Raw genomic sequence first — 24,100 nt, 5'->3', positions numbered from 1 at the left:
ACTGTCACCCTACAGTGGCAGACAGAGCCAGCTCTCAGTCGGCCTACCTAAATTTTTTATCTTATTATTATTATTTTTGTCTCCCAATGGTTATTGTATGTTATTGCTTAGTTACTTTCTCACAGGTTGCCTAGGAAAGTCAAGTTCTCTGTGGTAGACACCATGGAGGGCGGAGCTGAATTATGGGTGAAATACCAGCTTTTTGTGATTTGGTTTTTCTATGAACCGTGAGCTTCATGCTGTGCTTCCCCTGCTGAGAGAATTGAGAATACCCTCCACTGGTCCCAGCTGCTGCTACCATTGTTTTAGGCAGAGACCGCATGGGAACAGGCAAGTCTGTGTACTGGAGAACTTGTGTGTGCACTTTGCTTTTTATTTGTAGAACTCTCACTGCCTGAAGATGCCACTTGTTCTTCATAGCTTCCCTTTTCTTCTCTCAAGATTGGCAGGTCAGAAGGGAGATATAAAAGCATGAAAGAACTATTTTGTAGTCTTCCCATCAAATTTAAATAAAGCTCCCAAGACTTGTTAAGTTGGTATTTGAAAGCCTCTTTGAATAGCCCTCAGCTTGGGCGGCCCCTTCCTCACCATTCTATCAGCTGGTAGTCTGATTCATCCTGAGAAATTCTTTACTAATTGAATAGTGGCCTGCATGGCCCAAGCCCGGCCCGCAGAGCCATAGAGACCCAATTGTTTGGTCCTTCCTGTGCCACTGACTAATTTTTACAAGTTTTGGTAACTTAACACTCTCTCTTTCACTCTCTGCAAGTTTTCCTTCATGGACCAGGAAAACTGAAGTAGTAGTTCTGGATTGCAGACCCTGTGTATGGTGCACGGTTGGGTGGGGCTTAGAGTCTGGGAAACAACGACTACACATTATGAAATCTCTCAATTTAGGGTAATTGTTCTCTGGCCTGGTAGTATCCTGCCTTCTAGGGCTCCTTCTACCCAACATCTAGAGCTAGGCCAGAGTCCTTTTGCTGGCTTTGTCGAACATACACAGTAAATATAAAAATACAACCAAAGCATAGCTCTGACCAGGGAAGATACCAGTGGGCAAAAATTCCCAGAGAGTCATTTCAAATTGAAGTCTAATTTCTGGGCCTGGATGGTTCTCTTTCTTCCCCAATTGTTGCTTATTTGGCTCCTGATCAAGTTAGTCTTTCATATCTTTGTGTTTCTAGGACATGGTGGGACACCAGGTTTAGAGTGTATAAGCCTGTATCTTTTGGAGGGATGATTTAATAATTACCCAGTCAGGACCTGGTGCTAACGTGGAAAAGATCTTGGCTTTCTGGTATATAATGGCCCTCAAATGTGTGGGCTATATCCCATATACCATACCCACGACCCCCACCCCAACCTCCATTTAACTCTTTGAACTCAGAAACATCTACATCTATTTTGAAGTTAATTTTCTCTTTACTGGAAATTTTTTAGGGACTTACAGTATCAGAACTATAATAACTTTTTAAAAAAGATTTTATTTATTTATTTTTGGAGGGAAACATTGATGTGTGAGAGAAACATTGACTGGCTGCCTCTTGCACACCCTCAACTAGGGACCTGGCCTGCAACCCCGACATGTGCACCAACCAGGAATCAAACTGGTAACCCTTCAGTTCACAGGCTGGGACTCAATCCACTGAGTCACACCAGCCAGGGCATATAGTAACTCTTCTTAAGATGGAGTTGTATGCCATTCTCAGAATTAACATTGGATGAGGCTGTGGGTTGTTGTTTTTTTTTTTTTTTAAGTTAATTTGAGAGAAAGAAAGAAACATTGATTTTTGTTCCACTGATTTTTGCAACCTTGGCATATTGGGATGGCACTAACCAACTTAGTTACCCAGCCAGGGCTCTTTTGTTATTGTTTTAGCCACAAATAGAAGCCAGTTTCAGACTAACTGGAAAAATAAAACTATAGCCCAAGAGGTTTCTTCAAACTTCCTGAGTGATGACTATAATGTTTGTGCTGGCAGTTCTGTGTTTGCTCTCGGTCTGCCTTCCCCAACAAAGGGTGTTTAAGCTGCTGCTGTTACTATACTTTGCCTTCTGAGAGGTGTAACACTGAGGAGACGTCACCTAGGAAAGGACTTTTGAAAGAGGTACAATCTGAAGTTCCTCCCTTTTTGAGAGAACAGTTGATGCTATGGACTGATTTTGTCCAGTGTTTTCTTTAGATTGTAAAAGCTTCATTGGCTGTCCTCTGCCGTCTGAGACCTCCTCCATATACATCCACCTGTATTTACAGATTGTTCCTCTTCTTTGAGAAAGAGAATCTTAATCTGTGCTGAAGCTCTGATGCGCCCTTGAAACAACTAGTTAAACCTACCCTGTTTGATGTGTTAAGTAAGTGCCTAGCTATTTCAAAGACATACTATGGTCTTTCAGAATGAAAGGAAAGAGATGAACAGGATCAATCCACAGATATTTACTGCCGGAGGCCTTGTGGGGAATGTGGAGCTGTTCGTTGACCAAATTTTGGTAGTCTAGACCTGGAATCAGCCAACTCCGGTTCAAAGACCAAATCTGGCCTGCCACCTGCTATTGCCTGTTATTTTTCTGCCCAAGAGCTAAGAATTATTCTTACATTTAAAAAACATTTTGAAAAAAATATTTTTTGATGTGTGAAAATTATGAAATTCAAATGTTAGGGCCCATAAATAAAGTTTTGTTGGGATGCAGCCACACTTACTCATTTAGGCTGCTTTCACACTGCAATAGCAAGGGTGAGCATGTACTTGCAACGGAGACCAAAGGGCCAGAAAAGACTAACAGGAAAGTTTGCCGGCTTAGATACAGCAATATCGGTAAAAAATATAAAGTTTAAGTAATTTAGGATGATGACTTTAAAGAAGCACCGAGACGATACCTGATTCATTAACAAGTGAACTGTGGGCACTGGGTGCCATTAGCGTGGACCCCTATAGTCAGGTGAGGCTTTAGAGAGAGACTGGTGTGGACGGGCATGTGCCGTTTGTTTTGCCAAATGGAAATTAGGTAATTGGTCTGTCAGTGTATTTGCTTCTCAATTGACTAAAGACCTGAGGAGTTGTCACGAAAGGAAATCAGGAAAGAATGGAGAGAATTTTGGAACCATTTACTGTAAGTACAAACATAAACTTTTAACTTTTGCCCAATAAGTGTTTTTAATGTAACTTTGGATGTTTGGATGTTGGTATATAGTGTATGGTTGGTATGGTATATTTATTGGAACATTTTAGACTACATATGTAAGACAGAGAAGGAGATCTTGTTAAAATCTAAGCCTTAGATTTTTGATTCTAAGGGTTTGGGGTGAATATATAATTAAATGCTATGCAAACATTTTTCATTAGGGATACATCGAAAGTGTTCCAGTGATTCTCCTAGGAATTTAGTTTAACATCCTCTCCCTGTCCCTATCACAGGGATTGATTTATTAGAATTTCCTAGAAATAAGGGGACTAATAAGGACTTTTAACATGAACCTAGTTCAACAGTTCAACCCGTGTTGGCTCCTTCTACAACATCTAGGCTACTGCTTTTATTTTATTTTTCATTTTTGTACATGATTCATTCTTTCACAGCTTAAATTTTTATATTATATTGTTTTGTATTATTGTATAAGATGTTTAAGGCTTGAAAATTTCAGCAGCATGATACAATTCCATTCCCTCCCACCTTCCCCCTCCATATCATGTTTTTAACTCTCAACTTGGAGATTCCCACTAGTTAGTACATGGAATGAGAGCCATGTTTCTTTGTTGTTCTATTAATCGCAGTGTAAATGAGCCGTAGGGAGCACTTCTGCTTCTGTATGGTGCTGCACCTAAAGTGAACGTCTGGGGAAAAAGTATAGTGTTTTTAGCCAAGACCTCAGAGAGTGCAGAATCAGTGTTGGAATAAAAATAATTTTAAAAAAACCTCAGGCAGGGCAAAGCCAATATGCCGAAAGTAAAGATTTTAGTAACTGTCAAAGCAGTATTTTTATTTTAAGATGATAGTAAATTTAAGACCTTTTTACAAAATAGTATAATGATTAAACTCATTTCAGACTTGCACTCCCCAGTTTTGGGCTTCCCTGAGAGTCAAATAAAGCAATATAGCTTACTGTAACAGTTTCTGATGGTGGAGGTCTTTTCTGTCTGTGTCTGTCTGGTGGTGGGGAAGGGGCAATCCATCTAAAATTGTGCTGTTACTACTTAATACCCTACCTAAAAAAATGGATGTGGTCTAAAGCCATTTAAGCGTTTCAATTAAAGAATAGACGTAGTGTCTCTTTCAAGTGACCAGTAATACTGTTCAGAGGAAACCCGGGAGGTAACCATTTGTCACAGCCTCCTAACCTCAGATGAGTGATGGGAAGATCATGGTTATCCACTCAAAACAGCTGTGTCAGTGGGGACTTGATAACTGAGGGTTGCTGAATTGTCCAGTGATGGTTAAAGTTGGGCCTAGAAAGGAATTGCTGCTTGTAAATGCAGGATCTCACCCTCAACTTTGCATGTATATGAACCTGATTTTGGGTTCACACAAACATGATTGGATCCCCAGGGGTTAGATTGATGATGGCCAAACTCCAGGGAATAGTAACCAAATGGAGTATTTCATTAAGTCCTAAATAAAACATTTAATTTGACAGTTCTCTTTGGCAGATACAGATACTCTCCAGGTACACTCTTCCCTATGCCATTGCTGGAAATATAACAACAAATTATTGATCTCTAGCTTTCCCACTGTAAGAACTTCCGCCTAGCGGACCGCTAACCTTCTGTTTCAGCTGTGTTTATTGGATGTATTGTAAACAAGTAGTTTTTCTTTAATAGCGTCTAATTTTATTTTCTTAACGAAGCTGTAAGACAGGACACATGTAATTTCCATTCTACAGATAGGGAGAGGCCAGAGCCTTTACTGCTGGTAGTAGAGTGGGGTCTTAAATTCAGCTTTTAAGGTCATGGATCCAGCACTCTTATTATATAGCTTCTCTCCCCAGGGAATGTGTGCATCTCCCTCTCTCTCTCTCTCTCTCTCTCTCTCTCTCTCTCTCTCTCTCGTCACTGACTGAACAGAAGACTTATAACAGGAAATAAAGACACGTAAAGTGTTCCCAGGACAGTGTGATGGGGGAAGGCATCCTCTTAAGTATCCTTTTAAATGATAGTTAAAAAAAAATTCAGCAGGGATACATCTTCCACATGTGCTAACTTGGCATATATATTATATGAAGTATAAAATGTGTTTTAGGAATTTTGGAGAGAAGACATTTGGAGGTTTACAGCACAATTTAGATAGAAGGAAAAGTCTCACCGGGTAAGCAGTGCTGTGGATTAGAAACATTTTGTGTCCTTCATGCTTAGCTTCAGCTCATCAATGAGAAGTAAAGGGGAAATGGACACAGTGAGTAATAGATTTTGCTTCCCTTTCCTCCTGTGAGTCATATGTGGGTGAGGAGGGGCAGGTGCGGGGAGAGGTGTACAGACTCCTGGGTCCGTGCATCTATATTGGGGTAGGAAGAGGTATTTCTAAGAGACGCAAATGAGTTCTCTATGACTGCATGACAGGTTACTCCAAAACCTACTAGCAGCTTAAAACAATAAACATTTATTATCTCACATAGCTTTCATAGGTCTGCTGCGCGGCCTGGCTTAGGGTTGCTAGTGAGAACAAAGGCATGATGTTGGCCGGGACCCGAGTCATCTGAAGGCCAGACTGGGGCTAGAGGATCCTCTCCTCAGGTGGCTCACCATGCCTGGCAAGTTAGTGCTGCCTGTTGATGCGAGGCCTCACTGCTTCCGCATGTGGATGGACCTTGCTTGGTGGGATTGCTGACGTGTTCTTCCAGTGCGGCAGCTAGTGCCCACGGAGTGGGTAGTCCAAGCGCAGGGTGCAAGTTGCAGTGTCTTCTATGACTCAGCCTCAGAAGTCACACTCTTATTATTTCCACAATATCCTTTTGGTTACCCGGTCAGTCCATGGGTGTGAATGCCAGGAGGTGGGACTCATTGGGGGACATCTTGGAGGCTGGCTACCTCAAGGCCCTTTTCTACTTAAAAAAAATGAAAACAAAAACAAAAAATCCAAAGGGTGTAATTTCAAAGTCTGCAGAGTTTTTTATTACTCACTTCCTGTGGGGCCTCTTCACTGCCTCCCCCACTCCTTCCTGCTGCCCCTTTTCTTAGAGTGCAGGAGCAGAAGAGGCAGGAAAATGATGTAGCTGTTAGCCAGGGTCGCCCTCCTATCACGTTGGGTGTCTCATGTGCCCCGAGTACTGGTCGCTGTTGCCCTCTGGAGGCTCCTATCTTGCTGCCTCTTTCTTTATCCTGCATCAGCTTCCCAGCTCTGCGTAGGCAGTTGCTGCTTTGTGAGAGAGGCAGTTGGTGTTTTGAATTCTCCAATAAGTATTTCTGAAGAGATGCACGTTAGGGTTGTGTGGCAGCAACAGAGTGAAGTTACACAATGTCAGATCTCTGCAAAGGAGTCCCATCTGGTAACATGTACTCTTTCTCCCCTTGCTCTTCCTGTTGCATTAGCCTGGGGATATGGAAGTTCGGTGGGGAGATCCCTCTGTGATTTCTGTCTGTGGTAGGGGGTTTCTACTCTGTTTGAAATGTAACCTCAAACAAATCCTTCTCTGGAGAAGGCTTTGGCTTCCTCATAACAGAGACTTCATGAACAGTGGGCCCTGCATTCTCACCCTCTTGTAATCTTGGCCTTCAGAGGATAGAGTTTGGGTCTCTCTTTAAATAAAATAGTATATGGTGCTGATTTGGAAATTTGAAGTACTTTCTTCATCCTTAGTACCAGCTTTTTCAGCTTATTGAGTGGCTTTCCAGCTGGTTCTTTACCTGTGGGGTCTTGTATTTTAGAGTGAGTCTCTCTCTGAAGTTAGAAGGTTATCTCTTATCATAGGAAAACAGCATGGCACGCAGCGCCCTGTCTCTTACAAAAAGCAACCCTCCTCCCTCACCCCTGTACCTTCAAACCGTAAGTCCTGGGTAATGTTTTTGTTTGATTTTGTTTTGAAGGGTGGGGAGGAGGAGGTTTATTTTTTAAAGATTTTATTTATTTATTTTTAGAGAGTGAGGAAGGGAGGGAGAAACAGATGGAGAGAAACAACATCAGTTGGTTACCTCTTGCACGTCCCACACCAGGTACCACTGGGAATCAAACCAGTGATCTTTTGGTTTGTGGTAGGGTTCCCAACCCACTGAGCCACACCAGTCAGGGCTGGACAGTTCGTTTGTTATCTGGGTTGGGCCAGGGTGTGTATGTGTGTTGATGTTGTTTTTATGCTTTAAGTGTTAACATCTTAAAATTCTGGCATACCTGAGAGGGTGTTCTGCCTTTTCTTGCCTTGAATCACCCACTTGGAACCCCGACCTGAGGCCCCAGTGGTTGTCAGGTGAATGTGAGCTCTATAGTCCACACCCTTAAGCTGTACCCAGCCTTTCTGGAAAAGACCTTCTTGTCCTGTGGTCCTGTCACTCACTGGTCAATAAATACAAGTGTTCACTTCAACTCCATTTTTAAATTGATTGATTTTAGAGAAAGAGAGAGAAGGGAAAAAGAGAGAGAGATTGATTGATTGTTCCACTTATTTATGCATTCATTGGTTGACTCTAGTATATGGTTTGACCTGGGATCAAGCTTGCAATCTTGGCATATCAGGATGACGCTCTAACCAACTGAGCTACCTGGCCAGGGCCACTTCGACTCCATTTTAAGGCTGATGCCCTTGACTAAGTGGCCAAGAATGTACATATATACAATATATTGCAACTTTGGGGGAATAAGTGGGACTGGGAACTCAGAGGCATGAAACTGAAAAAACCCTCAAACTTTCCTAAATGGTAATGTGTACCCTATTAACAGTCTCCTCCAGCAGACCCCTAGCAGAAAGGGTGGCACAGTGCCAGAAGCACACTTGTTTCCCTCTTGAAGCCCTTGATTCAAACCTGGGAGAGCAGGGGGTGTGGGAGGGCAAGACCAAGTATCTGTTCAAAAGATGAAAGGGTCTTCAAAGGGAAGGGGTCAGATGAAGAACAAAAGTCAATCCTTTACAGCTGTTGTGTAGAGTTCAATGGATTTATCACTACTTACACGTACTTTTTTCTATATTAAAAAAAGCAGTCACGTGAGAAGGGCATCATTTATGTATCAAGCATTCCCTGGGCAGTGGGCACTGATTGATCAACAACTCTGTTTTGGGTGCTGGAGGGAGCTAACACCTTCTATTTCCTAGGCTTCTTGGTTTCCCCAGATGCATTAGCAGCAGATAGGTAATTTTCACAGCAAATAGGTAATTAGCAAGGGAATGTGTAAATGAGGTCTTGGAAAAAGTCAAATGTTAAAAATTAGAATTAAAAAAACAAAAACAACCTTCCCAAACAAAAAACAACAAAATCACAAAAGCCTAACTTCTAGTCAAGATGGAGGCGTAGGCAAACACCTTTTGCCTCCTTGCGCAACCACAGAAAGAATTACTAGACTTCAAAACAGATAACAGCCAAAACTGTCAGAAAATCAAGCTGTATGGAAGTTTGACAACCAGGGATTTGAAGAAGCCACATTCATCCGGACAGGTAGGAAGGGTGGAGACACGTAGAGGCATGGTGGCAGAAGGGGCGGTCCCACATTCACATGTTGTGGACAGAAATCGGGAGGGATAGCTTGGGAGCAAGCAATCCTAACCTCAGGCCAGACTGCACAGCCCAGAGTTCCAGCATCAGGAAGATAAATCCCCATAACTTCTGGCTGTAAAAACAAGTGGGGATTGGGTTGGTGAAAGAAACTGCCAGATTTTCAGGAGACTCCACTTAAAGGGCTTGCACAGTCTTAAAATGTACATGGACCCCTCTGGGATTCAGCATCAGGGCAACAGCTGGAAGGGCGCCAGTCACACAGGTTGCATGCCGGGCAAACCTCCAAAAGCCAGGCAGTGGCATTGTCTCCTCTACAAAACCTTCCCCCCACATGGAGCCACAAAGCAGTGTAGTGGGTAGCCCTGCCCTATTGATTACCTAAGGCCCCACTGACACAATTTATAGGTTCCTTTGCTACTTAGGCCATGCTGCTAAAACAGAGTCAAAGCAGCTCCACCCAATACACAGAAACAAACCCAGGGAGGCTGCCAAATTGAGGAGGCAAAGAAATACGGCCTAAATGAAAGAACAGAACAAAACCCCAGAAAAAGAATTAAAGGAAAGGGAGATAACCAACCTATCAAGATGCAGAGTTTGAAACACTGGTCATCAGAATGCTCAACAAACTCATTGAGTACAGCAACAAAATAAAAAAGACCCAGGAGAAGTGAAGGTTACACTAAGTGAAATAAAAGTCTACATGAAGCCGGGATTCAGATCAACCATTTGAACACAAGGAAGAAATGAGCATTCAACCAGAACAGCAAGAAGAAAAAAGAATTAAAAAAAAACAAGGGTAGTATAAGATGCCTCTGGGACATCTCTAAAAGTAACAACATCTGAATCAAAGGGATGCCAGAAGGAGAAGAGGAAGAGCAAGAAATTGAAAACTTATTTGAAAAAATAATGAAGGAAAACTTTTCTAATTTGGTGAAGGAAATAGACACACAAGTCCAGGAAGCACAGAGTCCCAGACAAGTTGTACTGAAAGAGGACTACAACAATACACATTAATTTAAATGTCAAAGGCTAAAGATAAAGAGAGACTCTTAAAAGCAGCAAGAGAAAGCAAAGAGTTGCCTACAAAGGAGTTCCTATAAGACTCAGCTGATTTCACAAATAGAACTTTGCAGGCAAGAAGGTACTGGCAAGAAGTATTCAAAGTGATGAAAAGCAAGGACCTACAACCTAGATTACTCTATGCAGCAAAGCTATCATTTAGAAAGGAAGGGCAGATAAAGTGCTTCCCAGACCATATAAAGCTAAAGAAGTTCATCATCACCAAGCCATTATTATATGAAATGTTAGAGGGACTTTAGAAGATCAAAACTGTGAACATTAAAATGGCAACAAATTCACAACTATCAGTGACTGAATCTAAAAAAAAAAAAAACAAACACTAAGCAAACAACCAGAATAGGAACAGAATCATAGCTAGGGAGATCATCTGGAGGGTTACCAACTGGGAGAGGGAAGGGGGAGAACAGGGGAAAAGGTACAGGGAAGCATTATTGGTAGGTACAAAACAGATGGTGTTAAGAATAGTATAGCTCTTCCCAAAGTGAATGGAGGTGACCTCTGAAAATGGTTCACTATTCACCTGACCCAGAAAACTCCACAAAATCATGCAAATCAAGAGGCTCAAATCTTCGTGTTCACTTTAAGAACATGTGTGAAACTGCCCAGGTCATCAAGGGTATGCACATTTGAAAGGCCACCAAGTATCTGAAAGAGGTCACTTTAAAGAAGCAATGTGCCCCATTCCATCGATTCGACGGGGTTTGGTAGGAGTGCCCAGGCCAAACAGTGGCGCTGGACACATGGTCAGTGGCCCAAAAGGAGAGCTGAGTTGTTGATGCATGTGCTTAAAACTGAAGAGAGTAATGCTGATCTTAAGGGTTTAGATGTAGACACTCTGGTCATTCAGCACATCCAGGTGAACACAAAGCTCCCAGGATGTGGTGTAGAACTTACAGAGCTCATGGGCGGATTAAACCACACAGGAGCTCTCCCTGCCACACTGAGAGGATCCTACTGAAAAGGAGCAGATTGGTCCTAAACCAGAAGAGGAGGTTGTACAGAAGAAAAAGTTATCCCAGAAGAGACTGAAGAAATAAAAGCTTATGGCCTGGAAGTAAATTCAGCATAAAATAAATATCAATAAAAGTAAAAAAAGAAAAGAAAAAAGAAAAGTATAGTAAATGGAGAAGCCAAAGAACTTAAATGCATGACCCATGGACATGAACTGAGGGGGGATTGCTGGAGGGAATGGGGGTACCTGGCGGAGGGGGACAAAGGAGGAAAAATTTGGACAACTAATGGTATAATCAATAAAATATATTAAAAAGCACAAAAGCCTTTTGAGCTTGACAATTGTCAATGTCTCTAAGATGGTTCATATACTTTGCTATATCTGTTGTAGGAGAGAGGAGTGATAGTCATTTTTTCACCACCTCCTTTTTGTAAATGGAATTTATCTAGCACATTGTAGCTTCCTCAAGGGAAATATAAAATCCTAAATTGATGTGATGGTGAAACCTACCACCTCTCTCAAGTATGTGTCCCTACAAGTGACACACATAAAGAGACTAAAGCATTTTCTGAAACGTAAATCTGCACTGTGGTAGAACATTTTATTAGCTGTTTCAGGACCCTGCTCCTGTTCTGTTACCCTCTGGGCATCCATGTTCCTTTTATTGTTTTTAACAGTTTTATTGAGATATAATTGACATGCCATACAGTTCACTCACTTAAAGGATGTACAGTTCAGTGGTTTTTAGTATATGGACAGTTGTGCAGCCTTTGCCTCAATCTAATGTTTAGATCATTTTATCACCCTTCAAAGAAACCCTTACCCATTAGCAGTCACCTCCCTGCACCCCCATTCTACCTTCCAGGACTAGGCCACTGATAAGCTACTTTGTATCTCAATAGATTTGCTTGTTCTGGACATTTCATATAAACATGTAGTCTTCTGTGACTGGCTCTGTTCACTTACCCAGTGTTTTCAGTGCTCATTCATGTTATAGTACGTATTAGTACTTCATTCCTTTTTAGTAATGATTAATACTCCACTGTATGGATATACCACATTTTGTTTACCCAATCAGTTTATGAACATTTGGGTCATTTCCACATTTCCACATTTTGGGCTGTTATGAATAATACTGTTGTGAATATTTGTGGATGAATGTTTTTATTTCTCTTGGGTACATACCTAGTAGTGGAATTGTTGGGTCATAAGGTAACTATTTCTAACATTTTGAGGAATTGTCAAACTCTTAAAAAATCATTGCACCATTTACATTCCTACCAACAGAGTATGAGGGTTTCAGTTTCTCCACGTCTTTGATAATACATGTTTTTATCTGGCTGATTATAGCCACCTTAGTAGGTGTGGAATGGTACTTTATGGTTTTGATTTGATTTGGTTTTGATTTGGAATTTCCCTAATGGCTGATTATGTTGAGTATTGTTTCATGTACTTGTTGGCTGTTCATATATCTTTTTTAGCAAAATCTTTATTCAGATTATGTGCTTCTCAATTGGGTTATCTTTTTGTATTCAGTTGTAAGAGTACTTTATGTATTCTAGGTACAGGTCCTTCATTAGATATATGGTTGTCAATGTTTTCTGTTCTGTGGCTTGTTTTTCACTTTATTGAGGGTATCATTTGAAGTGTAAAAATGTTTTAATTTTGATGAAGTTCTTATTATCTATTGATGTCATATTTAATAAGACTTTGCCTAACCAATGGTCTTGGGAGCAGTACAGGTGGAACAGGTGGGGTTGGAAAGAGAAACCGTGTGGTGAAATGGAGACAAGAGAAATGGATAGAATGGGATTAGGTTTTGAGTAAGAAGAGATTTTTATGTTTACTAAGAAGGATTCTGGGCCACTGGATATAGTTTTATGTCTTTATATGTTTAAATTGAACAAGGACACGTACTTTACACACTGTTCTTTTCGTTGCTTTTTCGCTATAATGTGTCTTTGAGATCCTCCTGTATTAGCTTATATAGGTCTACTTCATTGTTACACCCATATGTATTCCAGTGTAATGTTGCACCTGAAATGATCTATCAGTCCTCTATAATACTTTATAACAGCACAAAAAAAGGGTAGGAACCCACACTTAAGTGAACATGTTCATCCTTGTACATGTGTGTGTTTGGCTCTCTGTGTGCATATTTAAAATAAATTCCTAGCAGTGGAATCAATGAGTTAAAGAATTAATTCATTTGGATTTTGGTAGGTATCGCTAACTGTTCCCTGAAAGATTCCCATGATACACTTTCTCATGAAATGTATGGGAGTGCCTACTGGCCCACTTGCCTAGCAGCTGTTATTGAGTGTCATTGATTTTTTAATTTTTACAAATCTGATGAGTTAAAAATGGTATCCTGTGTATTAAAAATGGTATCCTGTGTATTAATTATACATGAATTGAAAGTGTGAGTCTATTTTTCAAATATATTTTGGCCATTTAAAAAAATTGCTTGGTTGTATACCCTTTATCATATAGAATTTAGTTCAATGAAAGGCACCAGGGACAGTATTACTTTACATGAGAAAAGGGGAGGAGTTACGGTCTGGTTGCTAGTCCCTACTATTTGTAAAGTCCTTAAGACACGAAAATCTCTCTGTGTGTTCTCTTTAATTCTCCTTTTGATTGCATGAGTTTCTGTTTGCAAAATGCTCAGTCATCATGCCTGACAACAGTAGTCAGTACTCCATTTCCTCCCTTTTCTTCCTTCACCTTGTCTTTTCACTTTACACTAGATCTGGTGGGAGGCAGCTCATCTGGTGTCTAGTGATAATGACTCCAGTGTTTCCTGCACATCTGGTGTGTGAGCCTGTCTGGCGGGGCCTCACAATACCTGACCTGAATGCAGCCAGCCCAAGGCCAAGGTCACTGGGAAGGCTTGCAATTTTGTTCCCCCTTCAAATCAATGTATTTTAAATATCCAGTAGTTAACTAGAGGACAAGAGCTTCATGTAAGTAAAAAGTGGATAATGGTCTGCAGGCTTAGGCCAAATTTTGGCTGTCTCCTGAGCTTATGACTTCACTCTGCACCACAAACATGAACCACCCTCCAGAGAAGGAAGTTATTTTCTAAAGTTTGTTCCTTTGGGTTTGATTCTCTGCCCAGGCTAGTCTGCCCAAGTCCCTTCCTACCACACCCAGTGTGCTGATGAGACCATGTCCCCCTCCAAATTTCACTTGACATTTAGTGCCCCTTTAGTTCACCCTTCAGTCCAGTCTTAATGTCAACATGTGTGAAGTAAGGTCACCGAATTTTGTTTAAACACACCTATTTGTATTTGTGTTTTAGTGAGTTTTCCTTCTCAAGAAATTAGTCCACACTTAAAATTGCTTAAAACAGCACTTGCAACACATTCCTTTTGAATGTTCTCAGAGGTGACAAGTTTTATTCTTTGATGTTGAGATTTTTTTTTTTTCCTTCCAGTAGCTTAAGAATTTTTAAAGCCCAGTGTAGTCATTGGGGCCAGGTATTGGAGGTATAACTGTAAAGTAATAAGAGGAGCTCCTTTTGACGACCCTAATATACAGTCAAATGCAGTCAGTCTTCTTAGAACAGTGGCTCCTGCATGGTAAGTTGTGGGTTTTCTGCACCAGACAGTGCTCTCACATAATTTTTCATTGAGTTTCAGAGTCTTCATGGACCCTCTGAAAATTTACCTATAATAACTATAAAAGACATCCATTTTCATGTATTGGTTCTGAGATTTTGTTTTAAGGCTTCTGCCTTAGAGTCAGACCTTGTTTCTTAGACTTGGATGCCAGGTAACTGTGGATTTTGAGGTTAGACAGAGGCCAGGCTGTATGTCCGTGCCAGACAGGGGGCCTGTTTAAATTTTGGCAGCTTTCTCACTTTACCTCTCGGGTATTTAGAAACCCGTAAAAGGGACCCCCTGTAGCAAGAGGCTCGAAGGAGCTTGCAGACAGTGCTTCACCAAAAAGTTAAGATCTGAGAGGGAAAAGTAAAGCATACTGGAAAATAATGCCAACTCTGAAGTGAGTAAAATACCTTATTTTCTAAGTGGTTGCCATTTTATCTCTTCTAAAATGAGGTTATCCGTGTGAAAGCCGCTAGTCAGTAGGTTCTTAGTATATATGTTAGCTGAATACATTCCTGAGTTTCAAATAATTTTGTGATAATGGCATTTCCTCTCTTCTAAGGCTTTCAAGGTTTTTCATAAACTTGTATTTTAACCAAGTATATTTTCACTATACTGGAGTATAAACCAGAATGTCAACTTACCTCAGTCTAAATTTTTCGCATTTCATGCCTTTTCTTATGAAGGAGGAGGGGAAATTTCCGTTTTACAGAATAGTCTATATCCTGAATAAGCTTAAAAGACATCTGCTGTTTTAGAGCCTCCATGGGTGATTCACACAACCTTTTAGATTTATGGGAGGCTGGTTATGGAAAGGAAGAGTTTCGTTAACAGCAGCAAATGTGGCAGAAGTGGAAATGTTGCTCTATTTTTGGATTTCCTCTGTGTTTGCTTTGAATTCATCTCCTGATCTAATCTCTGTGTTCACCAAGCAGCAGGCCTGTTGTATTGTCAGTCATCAGACTCATTCCTGGGAGAGAGTTCTTCAGTGCCCTGCAGGAAGGTTTTGAAGGAATACAGGATTTTTGTAAAAATAGAAGGATGAATAGAGGTAGGTTAGTTATACAATACTGTTTTCGGATTAAAAGCAGGAACAGACAACTGTGGCTAGACTCTTAACTGATGGAAGATTGGGAAGGGGAGCCTACTGAGAATGGGTGTTTTACTTCTTACTAAAAGTTGCCTGTGGTGTGATACTTGAAGTTTAGGTTCTGCTTTAGGGCAGCACATAGATCTGTGGGGTCAGCTGGGACTGGGACACTGGTGAATAATCTGTTTTCTTGTTCTACGTTCTCACAACTCCAAACGCAGGTTTAAGTCAATGAGCAATTCTCTCCGACCACTCCCTCCCACCCCGTCAGTACTTTCTGCTGGTGACTGAACATATAGACCAAGTCTGTAGGACTGGACAAGTTTGCTTCCTGGTACCTGACCTGAGCTAGCCAAGAAATGCCTGGGTTGGGTGTCTTCTTGATGGAGCTTCTTTACTGTCTGCTCAGGGTGAGGGACTGGATTCAGACAAGGGGTCTTTGTTTTCCTTTCCCATGCCACCATTGTAGATGGCACGCTTTTTGATACAGTAGGTAAAATCCTTTATTCCTTAGAGCCATAGGTGGAAGCCACCGAGCAGTTCCAGTCATGAGGGAGTCATGTAGACAGATGTGTGAGTACTTTCTAGAACTATCCCAGTGATGCTCAGGTTTCTGATCTTGGATTAGGATTAGGAAGTAGGATTAGGGAGGTCATCTCTGAGTTTCCTTTAAAATGATAGTAACCAATTTATTCGGTTTTTGCTGCTACTCTATTGTTTCAGATATCTAAGTCAGGAAGGCACTATCTAAGTCTGTGCTTTAAAAAAAGTACGCTCATTACACCTTCCTAATTGAAACTTCTCCTAATAAGACCCCAATTAAAAAGGATCTTTAGTTTTTTATAAGTGATTTGAGAGACTTCCTGGACCAACTTAGAGAATGCTTCTAAAGAAAAAATAACTTTATTGTTTTATGATTTGTGCCCGAGTAAAATAAGGGCTATTTGTTTTTAAAGCCATTTCTGTGTCTGTTTTTTCAAAGTAGTTTTTAAAAAAGCTTTGGTTCTTTTCATTTTTAAGCCTACAGAGAAATTATTCTGAACTGCCCATGATGGGTTTTCCATTTAATTTTGAAACAGATTGATTATTAAAATTCTTTTCTGGGGAAGAGGGTGTACTTATCTTCAACATCCAGAAATTTAAAATGTGCTTACTGTGCGAAATTCGGACCCTGGGACTGTCAGGCAGTGCCTGGGAGCTGTGCCTACGCGGTCAGTGTCTAAAGTTTCTTCCAAACCAGTCATTTTAACTTATGGAGGTTTAGCATCATATGAATACGCTTTGCAGTACACCCGTGATCTACTCAGCCTTTTCCTAAGTAGCTCTGTTTGATATAATTATTCCTTGTGTAACTTGGATAATACACATACACAGTTTGGAATGGAGAAATTCATTTTTGGGTATAGTACCGGTTCTTCCTTTTGAGGCTATCCTGCCATACTTGCCTAACCTTAAAGATGCTTGAGAAAAGCAAAGAGGGAAGAGCCTACTCTGTCTGTGTGAGTTCAGCAAGTAGAGAATACTTACCAATGCCAAAAAGATGATTCTTTAATAGGTGGCTTTTGTGTTTTGTTTTAGACTCACAAGACGTTGATGAACAGCTCATAGCAGAAGTGGTTGAAAAGTGTTCATCTGAGACTTGTCCTAGACCCTCAGAAAATGAGGTGTCACAGCAAGCTATTGCTTCTTACTCAGTCAAGGATTTCAAAGGAGAGCCTGAACATGACATTAGCAAGATTTCAGTGGTGAGGCCATTTTCAGTAGAAATCAAGAATCCCACAGAAACCTCGGCGGCCCTAGGAACAGAAGCAGCCTATGGCTGTGTGACTGCCATCTCAGGCAAGGCTCTGCCCTCCAGCCCACCAGAAGCCATCCAGGACGAGGCGATGACAGAAAGCACCATGGGGGTAACGCTGGAGGCATCCACAGAAGCTGACCTGAAGAGTGGGAACGCCTGTCTGGAGCCAGCGCCCAGCAGAAGCAAGCTAAGGAAGCCCAAGCCCGTCTCTTTGAGGAAGAAAACCGTTGGTGAGGTCCCAGAAACAGAAATTGCTGTGGAGGGCATGCCTCTCCCGCAGGCATCCTATGCTGAGGAAGTGGATGGGAACACAAATCCTTTGCTAGCAGATGCCAGGATCCCGAAATCCGTCCCCGACTTTAAGGAAACATCAAGCAGCACTCCGAGTAGTGACACCAATGATTCAGGGGTGGAGCTGCTGGAGGATTCCAGGAGCTCACCTCGGAAGCTCGAGTTCGATTTCACAGAAGACATGGAAAACGTAGAGTCCAGGAAAGGCCTTCCAAGAAAACTTGGCAGGAAACTGGGTAACAGACTGACTCCCAAGGTACAGAAAGATGGCGTCAGTAAGCCAGGAGGCGCCAAAAGTGCAGAAGCACCTCCGGACCCAGCTGTAGACGATGCTCCTCTCTCTCAAGCACCTTCTAAGCTTGATCCCAGCCAGTGGGATCCCCCCAGCGCCAGTCCGTGCAGGGGCCAGTCCACACTGCAGCACTCCCCTCCCCTCTCCTCCGAGGGCTCCTACCATCCTGATGAATCCACGGAGCCCTGTAAACCAACTACAGCTTTCGCAGACAGTGACTTTTGTTCTGCTAGTAATCATGTTAATGAAATCTTAGAATCACCCAAGAAGGCAAAGTCGCGTTTAATAACGTGAGTGATGACGGGTGTGGGTGTTGTGTTCTGTGTACGCGCTGAAAGGTTGGCAGTCCGCTGCTCTGGGTTGGGGTGAGGTTATCTGAGGCGCAGCTGGGCAGACACAGAACTTACACCTTTATAGTGCCGTCTCCACTAGTTTGAAGCAAACATGTGTGGAATCAGAAGTACCAGAGGCTTCCTTCTTAGGTGTCTGCATGGTTTCTGAATCCTCAGCCTATTCAGCGGAATTCTTTCCCACCCCACACCCATTCACCATCTACCTTGGGTACTTTTTTCCTGTTTTTAAAAAAAGTGGCACAAGATAGGCAGGTAGAGATTTGATAGTTTTCAGAAGTCCTTTTGGGGTGTCAGGAATTGCTTTATATGGAATTCAGGTGTCGTGCTAGCCACCACCTTCAGATGCTCTACGGATAGGACAAAAATTCCAAGCCTACACATTACCTTCCCAGTAGCAAGAACTTGTAGAAAATGGTCCAAAGGTCTTATAGAAGTTTTTCACTTGAAACAGAAAGCTGTAATAGAAAAACAATAAATAAATTAAAAAAAATTTTTTTAAAGAATAAGTAAACAAAAAACCCCGAAAGCTGTGATTTTTGTTGGAGACAGATCACTAAAAGTTGCCAAAGATTCTTATATCTTTATGGTTTAGCTTCTGGTTCCATCAGCAGGAGGTAAATTTCTGGTGAGGATCAAGGTTTGTTTGTTTGTTTCTTTGTTTTATTTTTTAAGGATTTCTTTTTATTTTAGAGAGACAGGGAAGAGAGAGAGAGAGAAACATCGATGTGTGGTTGCCTCTCATGTGCCCCCAACTGGGGACCTGGCCCGTAACCCAGGCATGTGCCCTTACTGGAAATTGAACCAGCAACCCTTTGGTTTGCAGGCTGGCACTCAATGCACTGAGCCACACCAGCCAGGGCCAAGAATATTTTAAACAACAACATAAATCAGACTAAATTAGTCTTTTGTTGTGTGTTGTGACACCTCCCCCACCCCATCCCTGGCCCTGGCCTTGGCCCTGGCATTTCTGGAGCCACTTTTCCAGGGATCTTGGAGTTCTCAGAGTGATCACTTCAGGCCACAGTCCACCTGAAGTTTCAGAGTAGATTTGTTACAGGGTGACCTTAACACAAAACTTGAGTGATGGCAATATACCCCTTTGTGACCCTGTGACATTTTGCTAAAACTTAAAGAACAATGACAGAGGGTGAAATATGAAGAGGGGGGTTGAAAAGAACCACCATAGTTTTAGTTGTCACCACAGATCAGTACAGAAATAATTTTTAGCATTACTTACTATGACTTCAAGAAAAATGCTGGATGGCCTGGTGAATTATACTAAAGGGAAAAGCGTAAAGAGCAGAAAGCATCGATCAGAACCAAGAAGCTTGAGCAATGTAGTAATCAGTCCTTCAGCAACTTCAGCATATCTAGGGGAATAAAATGGCATTGGTAGTTGTTGATCTGTTCTTTGATTATATATGTGCAGTTAAACAGTTGCTGAAAAATATGATTGATCGGGTGTCCTTAAAGTGCTCCTCGGTGCCTAAGGCCAGTTACCGTTGTGTAAGACAGTGCTTAGGGTATGTGTTGTCCAGGTCATTGCCTTGGTGCTTCCTGATACGGGGTGGCCTATATGTCGGGTGCTTCTGCCTAGCAAGGTTGGTAAGTCACTTGGGAGCCCTCCTTTCAGTTACATGTTGAAGGCATGTACCCAGTGCATTCATGTTAGATAAGATTAAATCTGGGCCGAAGAGAGGAAAATTTATCTACATTTTATTTTATGAAGCAAAAAGCACCCTCTCTTGGGTCCTACCATTCTACCTGGTAGCATTTTCCTCCTATTTTGTTTTTGGTAAATGAACTTCTTGATCTAATATAGCTTACAGATTTTTTTTAACTTTATGCAGTCAATACTCTTCTCTCTGAGAAGGGTGCTTGACCTCTGTGTAACTCTGGGATTTTGCTTAGCAAATCGCTTCATGGGTAGGAAAGATTGAAAATACATGTGCGCTGATATCTAGTAGGGAGTTAGAAGTTCTCTTAGCAGGCGACTTTTGTGACTTTTTAAAAGACGTGTGTAATTGGTGTCTCAGATTCTTCTTCTGTGAAATGGAGACATCATATTATGATTGGGATTTCTGTGGACCAAATAAAATAAATTATGTAAAATCGTTTTAGGTCTTTTAGTGACAGCTAACCAGAGTAGATATACGCAGATACATTTCCAACTATATTTTTACTCATGCTTTGCCTTATTCTGGACCCCTAGACATGTAAGAGTAAATGTGTTCAGCAGTGAAATGTTTACTTTTTTTCATCTATAGGTGTGAATATATGGCATTTCTGAATGTTTCTGCTGCTCTTACTCTTTAAAGTTGAGGTTCCTGATAATCATTCACTCACCAGTGATAGCATTCATGGATATGACATTTTTAATTTGTATCTCACCTCACAGAAAGAACTTTGCAGCCTTTACATCTACCGGACTAGAGATAAATATTCCAGGCTTTACATGATTTTTTTTCTCCATCTGTCTGTCTCTTTCCTGTCTCTAATTTTGTTGGTGCATCAGGACTACTGAACAAGTGAAATTTCTCTGTTTTCTGTTGTAAGTACTCCTGCTGTCGTTTCTGTTTGTCCCTGGGACTGTTGGCAGCTCCTCTCCCACCCTCCCCAGAGCATCTCTCCATAGCATGTCGGCTTCCGTTTCTGAGTTTGACCTTCTGATTGTATTTTGCATTTCATTTGCCACTTCATGAGTCAGCTGAGCCTTGCATTTATCTGTACCTGAAGGAGTGGAGGTGGGTCTTCCCACATTAGGTGTGAGAGCTTGCACTCCCTGCCTTGGCACGCCTCACGTGGCGCTTTGATACTGAATGCTGGCTTGGCTCCATTCCAGCAGTGGTGTCAGGGACTGCTCTGCTATTTAATGCTGGAAATAATTGGCTTTTTAATGGGATAAGGCCGCTGGGTTGTAGTAGCGGGGAAAATGGAGACATTGTACTGTGATTGGGATTTTTGTGGTCCAGCTTGAGTTAGATGGCAGAGGCTGGTACTCAGTTTTTAGGAAAGAAAATCACGAACCAGATAGTGGCTGTGCACATTTTGGTAACATATACAGTTGCCTTTTTTGTTTGTGTGTTTCCCCATACAAGAAGAAAAAGTTGCAAATAAGTATTATTTTGTCAGAGTAACATTACTGGAAATTTTAAGTTCATTCAAACAACATTTGAAATTTGAACTAGTCTTTGGATCACAAATTATGTGCTAGTTTAAAAATAACAGGTGGTTTGAGTTTTCCCTAGTTCCAGTCATGATACTCCTTTCTGTCTCACTACTTAATAGGAATGGTAACAGTTTCTTTTTATACTTTCTGTTGACCACAGTTCTACTCTGTTAGCACACAGGTCTGGAGCTGTCTTATCAGACTTCTATGACTTCTAGTGCAATAAAGAATTTTTAAAGAATCTGGTTGAGTGTGGTAATTTTTCTAATGAATGTCAAAGCCCGAGTGAGTGAGGATCAGATGACCTGAATGTCTCTAGGTGCCAAGACTGCTCTCTGAAAGGCTTTTGGTGGTATGTAATTAAAAATGGTGGTGGTCGTAGTACTGGTGCTTAGCATCCCACAGATGCTTGCGAGGAGGTCTTTCAGAGGAGGACCTGAACTATGGTTCTTTGCTTGCCCTGTCTCTTGAGAGAAGACACAGAGACGTGAAAGGTGTCCCTGTCCCTGTAGACGTGTGACTTGTGTCGTGCTATATGCTTTGGCTTCTCGCTGCACACACTGCTATCTCTGCCCCATTGCATAGCTTGGAAGTGGCCAGTGAGATTCCAAACCAGCCTGGTTGTTTTGTTTTTCTTCCAGGAGTGGCTGTAAGGTGAAGAAATATGAAACTTTGGATGGATGTTCTCAGGTAAGTCTTATCACCAGAATGTCTCTTAAACCAGTGGTCCCCAGACTGGCGTTTGTGTCCCCATCCCAGGATGAGGGTTGGTGGTGAATGAAGACTTCCCACTGGGTATTGGAGTACTCAGCTGTAAGAAAACGAACTTCCTAACCAGACCTGGAAAGGCGCCTCAGGACTAGGGGACCCTTTCACAATTACTCCCCCTCCCCTTTTATTTTTTAAAGTTCCCTTTTACCTATTCTCAGTCTTACTAAGGTGCATTACCAGTGGGTGTGAAATCTCTGGGGCACCAAACTAAGGGGAGATTTGAAATATTGATGTAGGTTTTAAGGAGATGATTGGCTCCAATGACTGGATAATGTTCTTTTTAAAAGTCAGGTGGTTTTCCAACTCATCGCTTTCAACAAAATAGGAGTACCTGAGTTGATGTGAGTGGAGTGGAAGTACAAACTCAGAGAGAAAAAGGAATGATGTAAATTTCTGACTGTTAAAGAGGTTCTTCGTGTCTGATTTTAAATATATTATAGGATATCAAATCATTAGAATAACTACATAGAATTAAGCAAGGTCAGTATTTTAAGTATTTAAATTCATGCTGAAAAATTTTTAGATGTCACCTGAAAATACAATGGAGTACATAGATTTTTTTTTTTTTTTTTTTTTTTAAATAAGAGGTATGTGAGCAAAATATTTGAAAACCACTGCCTTGGCCCACTTAAGCTTCTTGCTTTTATATTTAGGCTAGAAAAGGTTAATTTGTCAAACCTCATATTTGAATGACAAAAGCTAGGTTCTAGAAACTACATTTTATGATTGAGAGATTCCAGCTTCATCCTTTATGTGTACTCAGATCTGTGTTTAACTCTTATCAAATATCTATATGGAATAGTGGCTGCTTGGAGATGTCCTTTTACCCCCGGTTTGCCCTAAACAGTGGCATCTTCTCTGTTGCATTTCCCAGGATGAAGGAGCAGTGATCTCCCAGATTTCAGACATTTCTAATAGGGATGGCCATGCTACCGATGAGGAGAAACTGGCATCCACTTCGTCTGGTCAGAAACCAACTGGGGCCGAGGTGAAAGGTGAGCCAGAGGAAGACCTGGAGTACTTTGAATGTTCCAATGTTCCTGTGTCTACCATAAATCATGCGTTTTCATCCTCAGAAGCAGGTATGGAAGCATATCTTCATCTCTCTAATGTACATAAGCATAGGAATGCCTGAAAGCCTAAAGATGGAGACGCCTTAGAGAGATTAGAGAATGCATCACCTAAAGAATGGATTTAGGATGCTGATCTATGCTTTTCTTCTTTACCTAGAAAAGAGGTGCAAAGTGTGTCTTATCAAATACCAGGGACATGTGGATAAGTATGGCAGGATGTACAGCAGACACTAATGTGTGGGACTGCTTGAAATTTTTTATTATTTATTTTAATGCAGTTGCTTCTCAATGTGTAGCAGCCTGTAACCATGTTGTGATTATTGTGCTCCTTGTTCAAATTACAGAAATAATAACAACTAACATGTATAATTCCTTACCATGTGCAAGCATTGTTCTAAGTGCTTTACTCCTTGCTATGTTTTATTTTTTCCCATTTTTCAGAGAAGGAAGTGAGACGCAGAAGTTAAGTAACTCGGCCAAGGTCACTTGTAAATGGCTAGTAAATGGTAGAACTGGGATTCAGACCTCAGCGGTCTGGTTCCATGATCTTCTAACCACAGTGCTCAAGTGTGAAGAGATCATTTTTATTACACTGGACTATTATAAATTTTCCTGCTCACAGATGTGGTAGACTGAAATTGACTAATGCCCTATAAAATCCTTCTTCGTGTTCAAATAAAAACCTAGATAGACAAACATGTGCTGAAGCTTTTGCTATTGTACTCTTAAGAACATTCTAGAACTGAGGCCATCTTTCTAGGTCCCAAGTTATATCTATGGCCTTAAACTTGACTTGTGAAATATTTAAAACCATGTTCCTGAGTACATTAAACATTATTAAAAACAGATCTTCTGCAATATTATTTAATATGGAGCCTTTATACTTAGAATTTAAGAAATCACGATATGAGGCTTCCAGCTAAGATGGAAGCGTAGACAGACACGCTGCATCTCCCTCCACAACTAAGAAGGAATACAACTACCTCAAAACTA

The 24,100-nt window shown here is 41.3% G+C and overlaps 1 protein-coding gene across 6 annotated transcripts in view; it reads left to right on the top strand.

The window, feature by feature from the left end:
- TACC1 (transforming acidic coiled-coil containing protein 1) overlaps nucleotides 1-24,100 on the top strand; it is a 79,833-nt gene that overhangs the window by 31,796 nt on the left and 23,937 nt on the right. For 2 of the 6 annotated variants that reach the window (XM_090258957.1, XM_090258956.1), the window contains exons 3-5: nucleotides 16,939-18,031; nucleotides 21,905-21,953; nucleotides 22,909-23,029. In XM_090258957.1, the coding sequence (XP_090115083.1) occupies nucleotides 16,939-18,031; nucleotides 21,905-21,953; nucleotides 22,909-23,029 (1,263 nt within the window). Of the gene's footprint in view, nucleotides 1-16,938; nucleotides 18,032-20,609; nucleotides 20,646-21,904; nucleotides 21,954-22,908; nucleotides 23,117-24,100 lie in introns of all 6 variants that reach the window. The other 4 variants (XM_090258955.1, XM_090258954.1, XM_090258959.1 and 1 more) reach the window with 3 other exon arrangements.

Source organism: Furipterus horrens, unplaced genomic scaffold (assembly GCF_987537825.1).
Source record: "Furipterus horrens unplaced genomic scaffold, mFurHor1.1.pri manual_scaffold_12, whole genome shotgun sequence".
NCBI classification, from domain to species: domain Eukaryota; kingdom Metazoa; phylum Chordata; class Mammalia; order Chiroptera; family Furipteridae; genus Furipterus; species Furipterus horrens.
The sequence above is the reverse complement of the archived record's forward strand: the minus strand, read 5'-3'. Positions and strand labels throughout refer to the sequence as shown.